This window comes from Neltuma alba, unplaced genomic scaffold, assembly GCF_004799145.2.
Source record: "Neltuma alba isolate B1F8T4 unplaced genomic scaffold, ASM479914v2 tig00006109_pilon, whole genome shotgun sequence".
Classification (NCBI taxonomy): Eukaryota; Viridiplantae; Streptophyta; class Magnoliopsida; order Fabales; family Fabaceae; genus Neltuma; species Neltuma alba.
The window spans coordinates 6,446-21,349 of NW_021634354.1; the positions used below are offsets into that span (position 1 = coordinate 6,446).

The 14,904-nt window shown below is 34.7% G+C and overlaps 3 protein-coding genes across 3 annotated transcripts; 2 read left to right on the forward strand and 1 right to left on the reverse strand.

The window, feature by feature from the left end:
• Nucleotides 1–418: 418 nt before the first annotated feature.
• LOC114749670 (histone deacetylase 8-like) lies at nt 419–3,101 on the forward strand. The gene is made up of 3 exons (XM_028938212.1): nt 419–731; nt 1,653–2,233; nt 2,652–3,101. The coding sequence occupies exons 1-3, from the start codon at nt 482–484 to the stop codon at nt 2,952–2,954; spliced, it is 1,134 nt and encodes a 377-aa protein (XP_028794045.1). The 5' UTR covers nt 419–481; the 3' UTR covers nt 2,955–3,101.
• A 2,790-nt stretch (nt 3,102–5,891) lies between these two features.
• On the forward strand, nt 5,892–9,735 carry LOC114749669 (probable amidase At4g34880). The gene is made up of 5 exons (XM_028938211.1): nt 5,892–6,469; nt 6,545–6,759; nt 7,852–8,094; nt 8,999–9,185; nt 9,280–9,735. Exons 1-5 carry the CDS (start codon nt 5,912–5,914, stop codon nt 9,682–9,684), a joined length of 1,608 nt encoding a protein of 535 aa, XP_028794044.1. The 5' UTR covers nt 5,892–5,911; the 3' UTR covers nt 9,685–9,735.
• Nucleotides 9,736–13,367: 3,632 nt separating this feature from the next.
• Nucleotides 13,368–14,452, reverse strand: LOC114749668 (N-terminal acetyltransferase A complex catalytic subunit NAA10-like). The gene has a single exon (XM_028938210.1). It carries the CDS (start codon nt 14,367–14,369, stop codon nt 13,746–13,748), a length of 624 nt encoding a protein of 207 aa, XP_028794043.1. The 5' UTR covers nt 14,370–14,452; the 3' UTR covers nt 13,368–13,745.
• Between the last annotated feature and the right edge of the window lie 452 nt (nt 14,453–14,904).

Genomic DNA, 14,904 nt, shown 5'->3' on the forward strand with positions numbered 1-14,904 from the left:
TTATTTGTTTAGTTACCAAATTTTTTTTTTTTAAAGTTTGTATTGACAACTGCAAGAGCAGTCATAGACAACTTAAAATGTAAGAATTGACAACTATCGCGGTAGGTATTGACAACTTATACAATACATTTTCTGATATATTGAGAAAATATGTTGCTAATACTTGTTATAATAGATGTCAATCCTTACACTTTAAGTTGTTTGTTTTTTCAGTTCTCAATGTAAACTATAAAAAAAAAAACTTGAGAATTAAACAAATAAAATTTATTATAACGAGATTTTTTAGAACTTTAAAATAATTTGATAATTTAAAAAAAAAAATTTATTTAACTCTCTGGGATCTTATTGTAAATTTCCAAAAAAAAAAAAAAACCCATTTCATTGCTTTCGTGATCTACTCCTAGGCTACTACTCTCCATTTCATTACTCTCGTGTCTCGACACTAGGGGGCAAAAAAGAAAAATTGCTGTTTGTGCGTTCTATGGCTGAATCAAGGAATCGAATTGATGTGTTCTGGCACGAGGGAATGCTGAAGCATGACACCGGGAATGGCGTATTTGACAGTGGAATGGATCCTGGCTTCTTGGAGGTGTTGGAGAAGCATCCAGAAAACTCCGACAGGATCCGAAATATGGTTTCCATCCTCAAGAGGGGCCCTATCTCTCCTTTCATTTCTTGGCACCTTGGCTCTCCCGCTCGTCTCCCTCAACTTCTTTCCTTTCACACTCCTGGTACTTTTCCTATTTCTTTCTCCGTAATAACCGTCGTTTCTTTCTTCCATCCACCTGTTCCTAGTTCAATTCCTACATTATTTCGTGACGTAACTTTGACGACACTAGTATTCACTGTGGGGAGAGAATCTAAATTTACCTAATAGTTTATAACAACATGAATTAGACTCTATTTTAGTCAAGTGAAGTCAAATTTAGCATCAGGGAAATGTCATGTGAGTTTAACCCCCTTTATTTTTGTGTGTTTTGTGCTTTGTTACAGATTAGCATTCTAGTGGGATGCTATAGTTTTTGTATTCCATCATCCACTTATCACATTCCTCTTTTGTCATGGAAGTAATCAATATCATCAAATCCAAGCAACATGGGAATTGAAGGTTTGATAATAGCAGCTATGTAGCCAAGTTGACGGACACAATCTTGAAAATGGTACTTAAACTGTTAATCTTATAACTGAATTGGAAAGGAAAAGAATAGAATGGAATAGGGTGATAGGGAATAAATAAACTAAAATGACAGTGGCTATCGATGGAATTTTGTAAGAGGAGGGCAATGCAGTAATAGAGGGGTGGGAATAAGGATTGACATGTATAAGGTCATGAATTTAGATTCCCAATTTTTAAGGAGTGATAATTACCATGGGAGAGACTATTCTCATGGTTATGGTCAACCAAACAATATATTGGAATATAATCGTAAAAAATATGTTTATATTGGAATATATGATGATTATTATGAGGAATGATATTCCCGGGAGTCACAAGGAAAGGAGTTAAAGCAAACGGGACCTTGGGCTTTGGAGAAACAGCAAATGGTGTATATTCTCTCTCTCAATCTGTGTGTGTTACTTTGTTAGAAATAATGTGAATGAGATTGGTGTTAGTCTGTCTGATTTAAATATCAAATGTGTTCTTCTGCTAGAATACATAAATGAATTGGTACAAGCAGACAAAGATGGTGGAAAGATACTATGTTCTGGAACATTCTTAAACCCTGGATCATGGGATGCTGCACTTCTTGCTGCCGGTACCACAATGTCTGCAATGAAGCATATACTTGATGGCCATGGAAAAATAGCTTATGCATTGGTTAGGCCCCCAGGTCATCATGCTCAGCCTACTCAAGCTGATGGTTACTGCTTCCTTAACAATGCTGGTCTTGCCATACAGTTAGCTTTAGATTCTGGGTGTAGAAAAGTTGCGGTTATAGACATAGATGTTCATTATGGAAATGGTACAGCAGAGGGATTTTATCAGTCTAATAAAGTTCTTACCATATCTCTCCATATGAACCATGGATCATGGGGTCCTTCACATCCTCAGAATGGATCTGTCGATGAAATTGGTGAAGGAGAAGGTTGTGGCTATAACCTAAACATTCCTCTTCCAAATGGAACTGGAGACAAGGGATATGTATATGCTTTTAATCAGTTGGTGGTTCCATCAGTCCAAAAGTTCGACCCTGATATTATAGTCTTGGTTATTGGGCAAGACTCGAGTGCTGTAAGTTGATCCATTTCATCTTTGTAGTTCCTAATTTTCTGTGTGACAATTTTAACAATTCACACACCCTGAGGGTTGATATGAGAGTGGATTTTGTGCCATCATGACAAATGGTCAATGGCGTTCCTAAATTATATTTTGATTGTAACTAACAATTCTCTGCCAAGTTTGTGTGAAGTTGAGTTCATGATCTCTTAGAATTTGAAGCCTTATAGACCTCTCTTACCTTTTTGTCTGCATTTCTTGCAGCACAAATAAGCATGAATTTCTTGCAGCACAAATAAGCATGAATCCTAGTGCTGTTATAAATCTGTACAAGTGTCAAAGTAAATGATCATCCATGTATTTGCCTTGCTGCTATTGTCAATGAAAACCTGATTTACTTACGTTGTCAGATTTTGGTTTGCATGTGCTTCAGTTTGATCCAAATGGAAGGCAATGCTTAACAATGGAGGGCTATAGGGAACTTGGACAGATAGTACAGGCTCTTGCAACGGAGCACTGTGATGGACGGCTTCTAATCGTCCAGGAGGGTGGATATCATGTCACATATTCAGCATATTGTCTCCATGCAACACTTGAGGGTGTTCTTAATCTACCATCGCCCCTGCTACAAGATCCTGTTGCTTATTACCCAGAGGACGAGACATTTTCAGTAGAAGTTATAGAAGCCATAAAAAAATACCAGAAAGATAAAGTGCCCTTCTTGAAGACAGCTTAACTTGGAGCACTTCTTTTGACACTTCATGATGTCTGATTCTGGGAGTGGTCCCAATGATGTAATCAACCTCAAATAATCTGAAGTAGCAATTCGGAATTTCACTATGCTCTCCTGTGTATTTTTTGTTCATTAATCCTGTTTTCTTCACTGGAGTGTTCTCTAATATTACAACGGCTGGTAAACTTGTCCTATAGGTTATGATGTTGTAATTGACGTTTTCATCTGCGAGGATAAAAGATATAACGCACAATTTGCCAATTCCTTCTTAAGCATGAGCACATCTTTAGCTAGTATAGAAATAGGATAATTAAGCTATTATGTACTAATGGATAGTTTCCTTACTACAAGCCATCCATAACATTAAAATGAATTCATTAGTTTCTGCATTAGCTTCTGTAGCCTGTTATTGCATTTGTTTCCCCGGGATGGTTGATGTGTTTTTATGAGTGCAAGGTATTCTGAGACGCAGAAGAGAGTGAGAAAAACGGAAATGTCGAGAAGATGTTGAAGAGAGAGGATGAAAGGGGTGGGGTAGGTGGAGAACTTTGTTTATTGAGAGATGGTGGAAAAGACGTATAGAGAGAGGGGGGAAGAGAGAGAGGAAGAAAGGATGGGGGTAGCTGGACTCGTGGCAGCTGCGGCTGTAAATCATCTCAAAGAAAACAAGCTCTCTTGCTCTGGCTTGTTCACCAGTTACGTGTTGACAAGTTTGAGTTTGCTTTTTATTGATGTGGCATGTGGGAATTTGCTGAAGAAGTACCCATCTCTCCAGCATTGATCTGCGGAGAGAGGAAGAAAAGAGTTTTGAAGAAGAGAACAGAGACGAAGCTTCAGGAGGGAGCCATGAATGAAGTGAAAGAGAAGAAAGAAGAATAGAGAAGAGGAGGGCCAATAGGCCATTTATTGTAAACATCATTACAATTTACAAATTGCTAATCTTTGTTAATATGCTAAAAAATTTTTTTAAAAAAATGAAGCAGAAACTAGAAAGAAAGTCTGAAGTTGGTAAGCAAGCATTACAATGCACATGTTTCACCCTTTTTTTTTAGTACAGTTTAAATATATATGCACGCAAGCATGTTAATGTTAAACTCAAGTCTGGAATCTTATTTAAGGTTGAAGGGTAGTATTGTTATTGGGAAAACTTCCTCTAAAAAAAATTAATGTATTATTGTTATTTTATAAAACAAATTGAGGCAAGTGAAAACTCACCAGAGAGAGAGAGGAGGGCCATGATGACATGAAAAGTATCTAACTTGTTAAGAACTTAAGGAATACTTAAATTATTTTTTAAAAAAATTATATTACAGCATAAAAAATAAGTATGTGGAAAAAAAAATTTTGTATACATAAATTTAAGTGTTTTTAGTGGTTTGCCAAACTCCCGCTTGAAGGAAGTGGCCCGTGAAGTGGGCTCCTCCCAATTAATAGGACGCTACTGTTTTCTGTTGTAACCAAAAAAATTATTATTAAATTATTAAGTAATTAATTGATTATAAATTATTTGGGTTTCATAATTCCCTCACGTCACTATTTTACAGCTTTCGCGTGCTTTCATGACCCGGAATCTTTCAGAATTTTCTATTCCCACGTAAGAATCTTGCCCCCACATTGGACATCCGATTCCACTGGGCTCCGCCCGGCATCTTGATTCCTTTCAAGATTCCAAAATAATGCATGAATATTCTCTATCTTGGTTGGCCCAAGAATAGAAGATAATTTCTCCTTCTTTCACCAAACGTTTTTGTGCAATGCTTTCTTTGTATATCAATTTTTTTAATATTCATATTTTAAATATTTCAACATCCTATGAATCTATGCCACGTTATCTAGTTTATTTAATTTTATTCCCAATATCAGTACGTCAATTACGTTCATGTACACGTTGAATTATTATATCACCCACGACCAAGATCACCGAACTCATTACAATACACACACAGAATTTCAAGTTGGTGAATTATTATATTGATGATCAGTTGTTTTTAATTTTAAGATCTAAATTATCATTCTTATACTGAAAATTAGATTTATTTTATTTTTGTCTCTATCTAGTCAAAAAATAACCAAGTAGAGTTGAAAAAAGAAAGGTTAGATTTGATAGTTTCCGCCAGACTCTTCACCAATGATGAACGTGTACGTATACTACATTGAAAGAAACTAAATCATATTTGTTTGTCATTTTTTCTTGCATCAAGTAAATTAATTAGATCACATATAGTAACTCCGTGACTTGTTCAGTAATTATTACCTAAAGGTGCTTGAAATTTGTTTAAAGACCCGCAACTTATCTTTAGTAACTGCATTTTTTTTTTCAGTTGTGTGTAAACTATATTCATTGATATGAAAAATAAAAGATATTCCTCTAGCTCTATTTATAGGATAAAAAGAGAAAACATTTTTTTATTCTATTTATAGGGCACTGAGAAAAATCTTTTATATAGATATACAATTTCACTCTTTATTTATTGTTGTATTGAATTTGTTTATATGAAGTATAATGTATATTAAACAAGGATAAAGTTGAAACGTTGTTAAATTTTAAACGAGAGTTAATGAAGTTTAAGGTTTTCGTTAGTCTGTAAAACATGTTAAGAGTTACTTATAAATAGGATTACAAGAATGTTTATATATAGTTAAAGATATATCATTGCAAACACTTGAAGATGAGTTCAACCCAATCAAAAGATATGGGTCCTTACTCCTTAGGTACATTTAAGAATAAATTTTGTCATAAAAGATTTTTCCGCAATTTTCTCTTATATGTTCTCATCACTTCTTTCTCACAGATTTAGAAGCTCAAACTAATGATCAAAACTCAAAAGAACCCAAAATAAAAAGTAATATTTATATGTGTGTCCTTCATTGGCCTACTCTAAATGCTTCTTTCATGTTGGGATCAATCTATTTAAATGCTTTTTAAGTGGCAAATACCACAGTACGGTTTGCCCAAAGCAATGGCACAGAAAAACATCAGAACTTCTTCTTCTTCTTCATCAGCCCCAAACCATTTCATCTCGCTGCAACTCCTTCTCATCACTATACTGATCTCATCGTCTATACAGTCTCACGCTTTCCAGTTCATAGAAGCCACTGTCGACGATGTACAACGCGCTCTAACGTGCGGCCATGTCTCCTCCATGCAGCTTGTTCACTCTTACAGAGACCAAATCCAACGGTATAACCCGGCGTTGCGCGGTGTCACAGAGTTGAACCCCGACGCCGAGGCTCAGGCTCGCAGAGCTGATAAGGACCGGCTGGCCGGGAAGAGAGGGACCAGACTGAGCGGAGTTCCGGTGCTGATAAAGGACAACATAGCGACCAAAGATGGCATGAACACGACGGCAGGTTCCTTCGCCTTAGTCGGTTCAGTCGTGGCTCAAGACGCCTTTGTGGTGAAGAAGTTGAGAGATGCCGGCGCCATTATCCTCGGAAAAGCTAGCTTGAAGGAGTGGTCTGGCTTCCGGTCGTCGACCATGCCCGGAGGCTGGTCGGCCAGAAGCGGCCAAGCGAAGGTAAAAATCTATTTACAATGATTGATTTTGGATTCTAAGTTTGATATATTAACAAGTTGAATAAGATGCGTGCAGAATCCGTATAATCTTAGCAAAGAAGTATGTGGGTCGAGCAGTGGATCGGCGATATCGGTGGCGGCGAATTTTGCGACGGTGGCGATCGGGACGGAAACAGATGGATCGATAATTTGTCCGTCGTCGTATAACTCAGTGGTGGGAATCAAACCCACTGTGAATCTTACCAGTAGAGATGGAGTCGTACCCATTTCCATGAGACAAGACTCTGTGGGGTACTTCTCCATGATGATCTCACGAAGTTTTAAACTTTTCAAATATAATTAATTTCTTCCTTTAATTTCCTTTGACTATCTTCTAAGATATTTTCAAATTTTTAACAATCAAATCGATTATTATATTATTATGGTTGGATCAAAAATAATTTCATATGGATACGTATAAAAAATATTACAGAAAACATATTGATTAATATGAAAGAAAATTATTAAAAGCTGCTTTTTTTTTCCTTATAATCATTTTATAATTTTAATTATTATTAGTGTATGTATATTTTAAATTATTTTTGAGTCGACCAATTTCCTAAGTCAATTTAACTATATTGATCCATCCAAATTCAATACTTGTTTTGTTTGGATTAGATTAAAAGTAGTGTTTTTACACTTTATAAGATAAAATTTTTTTCACATATTTATTTGATATGATGTAAAATTATTTTTTCATGACAAATCTAGACAGGGTAAAAGGCCAACTATTATGAGATAGTATTGTTAGGGAAAATTTTGCAGGGAAAATAATGACAAGAATGGTTAAGGAAGTTCAAATGATGTTTGTTGCATTCGAATCAGGCTGTGTACATGAAAAAAAAAAAACCTTTATTGAGAAAGAAAAAGAATTAGGGGGAATTATAATTAAGTCCCATAGAAGAGAAATAATTACTAAAAAATCTCAATAATAATCTCAACAGCCCATAGTAACAAGTCCTATAGTGAAAATAACAACCTCTGGGATTTGTTTTTAATTGTTTTTCTTGTTTAGGATCTCATTGTAATTCTCCCAGAAAATTATGATTCAATGATCTCTATGCATGGAGAAGATTAGTCTCTAGTTATTTGTCAGGGCACCTAGTTTTTGGGAAAAAAAATTATTTCTATATCGAACCTTTCATCATTATTTTCAACATATAACTGAGTCATTTCCGAAGTCTATATGTCCTTAAATATATTACAGTCTTCTGATAAGATTCCAAAATGTCATTTTTTTCCCTCTTATTATTCGCATGAAAAGTGAAAGAATTTTACAAGAATTCATGTTAATTAATTGAAAGCACTCAATTATCAAACCTTTTTTTTCCATTATTGGAACAGGCCTATAGCGAGGACAGTAGCAGACGCAGTTCATGTTCTTGATGTAATTGCAGGAAGAGACGAAAACGATGAAGGCACAATTGAAGCTTCAAGACACATTCCCAGAGGTGGCTATGCTCAGTATCTTAATCCAGAGGGACTCTCAGGGAAGAGATTGGGAATCTTGAGATTCCCCAATTACTTCAACTTTCCTGATTCTTCCATTCAGAACGCGACTTATCAACAAGTCTTCCAAACCTTGAGGTGACGTCCTTTAATAATATATTTTCTCAAAATTTTATATATATCACGTAGACTGACAATGTTTTATACCACCTCCTAATTTTAATATAAGAACTCATTTAACTCTTATTTTGATTCTGAATATGAGATTCTAATCTATTTTGTTTTTTATATTTATTTTTTTTTTCTTCAAGAAAGTCCTTATAATAATAGTAGTTCTAACCAATACACTTGATTAGTAAGAATATTTTAGAGAATACAATACTTATTTATTACAAATAACTAATTTAATTAGTTTTCTTAATCTATTTAAATTAGTCAACTAATTTTTATATTAAAAACTGGAAGTAGTATATTCAACATAGCTATAACCTTGTAGCCTGATGTTATAAAAACTCTCAATTAAATGGGAGGTTGCTGGTTGGATCCGTTAATACATATATTCCTTTAAATAAGAAAAAAGCATTATTCAAACACAAATAGTTGTAGCACAGATCCTTGTCAAGCATCAGTCCTCCATAAGCAACTATACTTTATGTCATCCCCGCTATGTACGAACCATGTTGAAGAGAAACCAAGCATGGCACAAAATAGGACATTAGTGGACCATTTTGATACTTTTGTTGTCTCTCATTGTCTGTGTCTTACTTTATAGGGAAATTATTATACGTATGTATAATAAAAATTTCTTGTATGGACATATAAGACCCAAATCTTTTTTTTTTTTTTTCCCTTTAAAGTCGTCCTAATGATTGCATGTGTGAAAGGGTTTTTATTTAATTTAATACACATGATTAATCAACAAAAGTATTTCAGGAAAGACAATGAGAGTATTACAAATAACTAACTTAATTAATTTTTTAATATTTATAAATTAGTTATCTAGCTCTTATATTAAAGATATGAGATAGATAATATGTTGCAGGGAGAAAGGTGCAACGGTGGTGGATGATGTAGTGATTGAGCACAACGATGAAATACATGAGAACGAAATGATCGCTTTATTAGCTGAGATCAAGCGAGACATGAACTCTTATCTCTCAAAGCTTCACTTCACACCTTCAAAATCCATGGCAGAACTCATATCATTCAACACGCATAACAGAAAACTGGTGGGTATCTGCACACAAACTCGCTTCAACTTTAACTATTTGAAAGGGACGCATCTTTTAAAAGTTGCTTTTAATTTGGTATACTTACGTGTAGGAGAGCATTGAGGAATATCCACAGGACATGTTTATGATGGCCAACCAAACAAACGGTATAGACGAGACAGTTGAAGAAGCCATAGCGAAGCTTGAAAGTTTCTGCAAGAAGGGTTTTGAGAAGACGATGGAAGAGAAGAAGCTTGATGCTTTGATGTACATTGGACAGAAATATGTTCCATTTTTGGGCGTTGGAGGGTACCCTTCAATCACTGTTCCTGTAGGGTACGCCCACGAGAATATGCCCTTAGGTATTGCATTTGCAGGCCTCAAATACTCAGAACCAAAACTCATACAGATCGCTTACGCCCTAGAACTCACCATCCACAGAAGAAAACCTCCTCCTCTTGATGATTTCCTCTCCAGTTCTGTGCATTCAGATGCGCACCGTGTCCAAGCTTCTTGAACAGATCATTCAAATAATGTTATGGCAATTGAAGATTGTTATTTGATCTTAGTATTATGGAGTGGTATATATGATTGTGTGTGTGTAAATATGGAACCAGTTTCAATGTTTATTATTATTATGATGAGATCTGCCAGTTTCAATTCAAATTTAAAATTTTAAATAACTGATTATTTTTAAATAAAAATTATTTTTTAAAAACTGACAATTAAGAGATTGTATTTATTTTAGATTTTGTATACATTAAAATAATTTTTTTACAATAAAAATAAAAAAAATACATGGGAACCGTCCATGTTAGGAGATTCAAATTTTAGTACTCAGCATTCTTGATGAGCACCCAAATTTATGCAAAAATATATATGTGTGTGTTGAAAATGAAGGGACGTTTTTTTGTTGTTGTTTTAATTGTATTACATGGTAATTATAGTATTCTAACACGTTTTAATTTTGTTTTTCTTGCACGAAAATTTTTTTTTGAAATTGGAAAGGCATACACTAATTGCTTAAGATTACAAACAAGCTCACTCATCGGTGCATGATTTATTTTATAAACTTGTATTCTAACAAAAAATTGTGAGTTAATTTTTTTCCAAAAAAAAAAAAAAGAATTTTCATAAAACGTGAGGTTTTCAGCCGTGAGTAGCGGCAAGTGTCAAGAGATTGCTAAAAGGTTGAAGTTATTGGGATATTAGCTGTTAAATGGTGACGGCACTTGTTATTGTGGGGCCATATTATTAGTTAACAAAAAAGGGTATGACCTTCCATAAATGGAATACAACTTCAAATTCTATTCCTTTCAGTGGACCATATTAATTCCTATATATTCAATATTATTCCTCCTTCAATTTATTTTCCTGTTTTTCTTTTCATATAATGAATGAATGGAGAAAGATGGCTTCCAAAAATCGGAAACTCTACATAAACGGGGGAAGTTCTTGCTTTCACGTAACAATAACCAAAATTAATCTTTTTTTTTTAAATTAAGAATATGAAATAAGATAAAGTAAGAATGACAGTTAAACCAACCATTTGGCTTACAACAGTCAGCACTTAGCGGGGCTTCTTAAATACTCCTCCGGTCCTTAATATAGGACCCAATTCTTGAGTTGGTTTGGGTCCTAAATATAAGACCCATTTCTCATATTTATCAATTTTCTCTAAATTACCCCTATAGATACTCCCTCAACCATAATCAAATAGAAGAGGGAGATGAGGTATTAAAAAAGATGATTATGGTATTTTAGGAAAAATATGTCACTTTTCTTATAATTAACTAACTTACCTAACTTCCTTAATTTAATCAAATTAGTTAAATGGGTCTTATATTAAGGACCGGAGGAGTATTTAATCAAGGGTTCGATCCCTGATAATGTGTATAAAGAGTCTCATGACCATTACTAAAACCCTTTTGGGAAGTCTATATACCTGCAATAGATACCGTAGGCTCAACGGCAAAAAGAAAACAAAAGGAATGGCGGTTAGACCTTTAAAAAATTAATTCAATAACCAAAATTAATCTGTTTTTTTATTAAGAATATGAAATAAGATACAGGAAGAATGGCAGTTAGACCTTTTAAAAATTAATTCAATTGCCAAAATTAATCTGTTATTCAGTTGCAAATAAGGATGCCACAAAAATTTTGTAATGAACTTGTGATAGAATTTTTGGCCCAAAAAAACCTGTGATAGATTTTGAAGTTTTCAAAATTTTCTGTCGCGAATTTTAGGTATTTTTACAGTGATTAAAGAATAAAAAATATCAATATATCTGGCAAAAAAAAAAAAGAAATAATATCAATATAAAATATAAAATCTATAATAGATATGTGATTCAAAGTGTGCGTAAAGGACAGGTCCACAACTAGTTAGTATTTAAATACTAATTAAAATTTTTTTATATAAATAAATTCATACATTGATAAAGAAAATGACAATAATGGCATAAAAGATTACCTGATCATATTGACAACAATTATTTCCTTTTTTAGATATTTCATTCACCTAAAAATAGCAATGGAGAGATTGAAACGGATCAGGGACCATTGAGGCAGCCCAAAACATTCCAAAGAGAGTAACAATATGCAGAAATTCAGATTCCTCCAACTTCCCTCCTCATTTTGTGGACAACACTCCATATCAGCATCTTTTAATTTCCAACTAATAAGTTCTGATCATTAATAAAAAAATCCCATTTGATTTTTATTTTGATCTTAAATATAACACCCCAAGCTATTTTATCTCTCACATTTATCTATTTTTTTTCAAGATAATCTTTTTAGTAATAGTAGTTCTAGCTAATAAATTAATAAGAATATTTTAAGAAAGACAACACTTATCTATTATAAATAAATAACTTAACTTATTTTTTTAATTTATTTAAATTAATCAACAAGCTCTTATATTTAAGACTGGAGGTAGTAAAAACTCACTTTTATATACACACATAAATATTGACATGCATACTCTGGAATTTCAGGCAGAAAGGTTCAACAGATATGTGATTTGGTGATTGACAATGAGAAGCTTGAATCTTCTCCAATTGGATCCGTGGCAGATCTAGTAAGCAAGCATTCAACAAAGAACACATAAACCTCGAAAGTAACAACTAATTGAAGCTCCTTCTCAACAGTCTTCTTGTTCAAATTCACATGTTCGGTAACAACTACTGGACCTCGTTTTCCAGGAGAGGATAGATGAATTTCCATAAGACCTGTTTATTCAAGCCAACCTCACAAGTGGAATCAACGATGCAGCTCAAGAAGCATTGGCAAACATGGAAAGATTTTACGAAAACGGGTTTGAGCAGTTGATGAAAGATAACCAGCTTGACGCTTTGATATATACTGGACAGAAGTGTGTTACTTTTCTTCGAATCGGAGGATCCCCCGCAATCACTGTTCCTGCTGGCTATAACAATCAGAATAAGCCATTAGGCATTTGCTTTGGAAGGCTCGAGTTTACACTGTCAACGCTTATGGATATTGCAAATGCCTCTGAACAAGTACACATGTTGGGCATTATATTCCAATACCATTTAGAAAACAGAAACTTGCATTGCGTTAGTGTTCAAACAGTACTCCTTGTCCCAAGGTAAGTGATGTCTCTGAATGTGAAACTATGTGCAGCAGAGATATCATGCTCATCAGTTGAACCAAAAATAAAACCATTCCAATTAAACGATGCACAATGAGGAATTCAGTAAATCTAGACAGACAACTGGAAAGCTAGATAAACTGGAATATTCAGCAAACTGTAAGCTATTAATGGCACATTCACCACGGATGTGCCAGCAAGTAGAACATTTGAAACAGAGTGAAAGGCTTAGTGAATCAATTTGTTCTAACAGCAAGAAAGATGACAAAATCGGCATATCAAACATCGTGGAATAGCCATAAATGTCACTCATTATGGCTTTCCATCAAATTAAACACAAGAAACACACCATTTCCGAACCTATTCTTTTACATTCACCAATACCATGTGTGGCGTACTACTTTCCCCTTTTCCGCCCATCAGTGACTCACAGCAGCAACTAAGGCAATAGATGAAGAAGAATCAACCTAAAGAATTACTTTCCTTCCTCAGGTAGAATGATCGAAATCTCTCTAGGGAATAACAACATCAAACTTCTAGGCTTCTTCCCTGATATCAGGGGACTAATACAAGCGATAACAAAAACATACATAAAGACCGAAATTCCATTAGAGGTTTTGAGTTGTAACACAGGAATGTTAATTCATCTTTCAGCGCAGAACATCATTTCAACAACTTAAATCTAGAAAATAAAGATTAATTTTAATCCCAATCGTCTCACAAATGGGGACAAAGAGAAACTTTTTGAAAAATTGGAGAAAATACCAACCAAGGCACAAATATTACATGTTTAACTTGTCTAGACCCAGTACATCAAGACAATAAAGATTAACATCCACTGCCACCATAATCCCAGCTCTCATCGATAGGGAAAATGAGCAGCTTCAGAAAATTGGACAAAAACACCAACCATCGCACAAATATTTCATGATGAACTTATCTAAGACCATTAACTGCTTTCATGATCACGTTGCTTTAGCATTCCCTTTTGAATCTCCTTTGGCATTCCCCTTGGTCTCTGTCTTCTCCGCCTTTGCCTCACCGGAACAACAGCCACCGCCGTGGTGATGGTGGTGGTGGTGGTGGTGGTGGTGATGGTGATGACCACCGCCATGATGATGATGTTGCTTACCCTTCAGCTGCTTCCTCATGTCATAAGCATCCTCCCCATCAGCATAATACTTAGCTTCCACATCGTGAATCTTATACCCCAAAGTCTCGGTGTACAAATTAAAGGCCGCCCGATTACTCTTCCTGACGTGAAGAGAAACATACTCAGCTCCAAAGACTTGCTCCATAGCGTTCTGAGCAGCGTTCATGAGCTTGGTAGCCAAACCGAGCTTGCGGTGGGTTCGAAGTACGGCGAGGGAGGTGATGTGGCCATGGCACTCGTTGGTTTCTTCTTCCATTTTGGCCAGAACGTAACCGACGATTTTGCCGTTGTAATCTTCGGCGACGTAGAGAAGCTGAGGCCACGAGAGGATGTGGTAGAGATAATACTTCATCTGATAATTCTCAGGAAGACAGAACAAATTACAGGCTTGCATAGCCAATAGATCATCTACTGTGGCCTTCCTTATGCACACCATCGTTGCTTCGTCGATTCAGAGCAAATTTCGTGTTCTAGGGTTTTCAGGGCGGGGCTCTGCGGAGACCCTATGAGTTATTTCAGCTTGCTCTTCAGATGAAGAAGTCAGTATTCCCCTTCCCAATATAGTGACCCAAAGAAAGGACGAATGGCATAGTGGGCCCTATAAATATAATATTTATAGATTGAGTCCCAAAAATTATGGAATATTAAAACGACCCCCAATCTTTAAAATTTTTTACTGCTAAAATAAAACACAATATGAAACACAAACTGTTTGTCTAGCTGGTAAGGTGACTGATTGAGCTATAAATAATGTTAGACAAGTGATAAATACTAAAAAATTGAGTCAAATTTTAAGTTATATTAAAAAATCTTTTTTCAAAAAAAAAAATATATGACAGCTTATTTTTATAATTAAATTTACTCAGTTTTTATAAGTTAGTTTTTTTTTAATAGTTTAATCTCACCCTTCAAAATTCAAAACTTAATTGCTCGGGATTTTTAATTTGTCTTTCATCATTCATAATTATGTA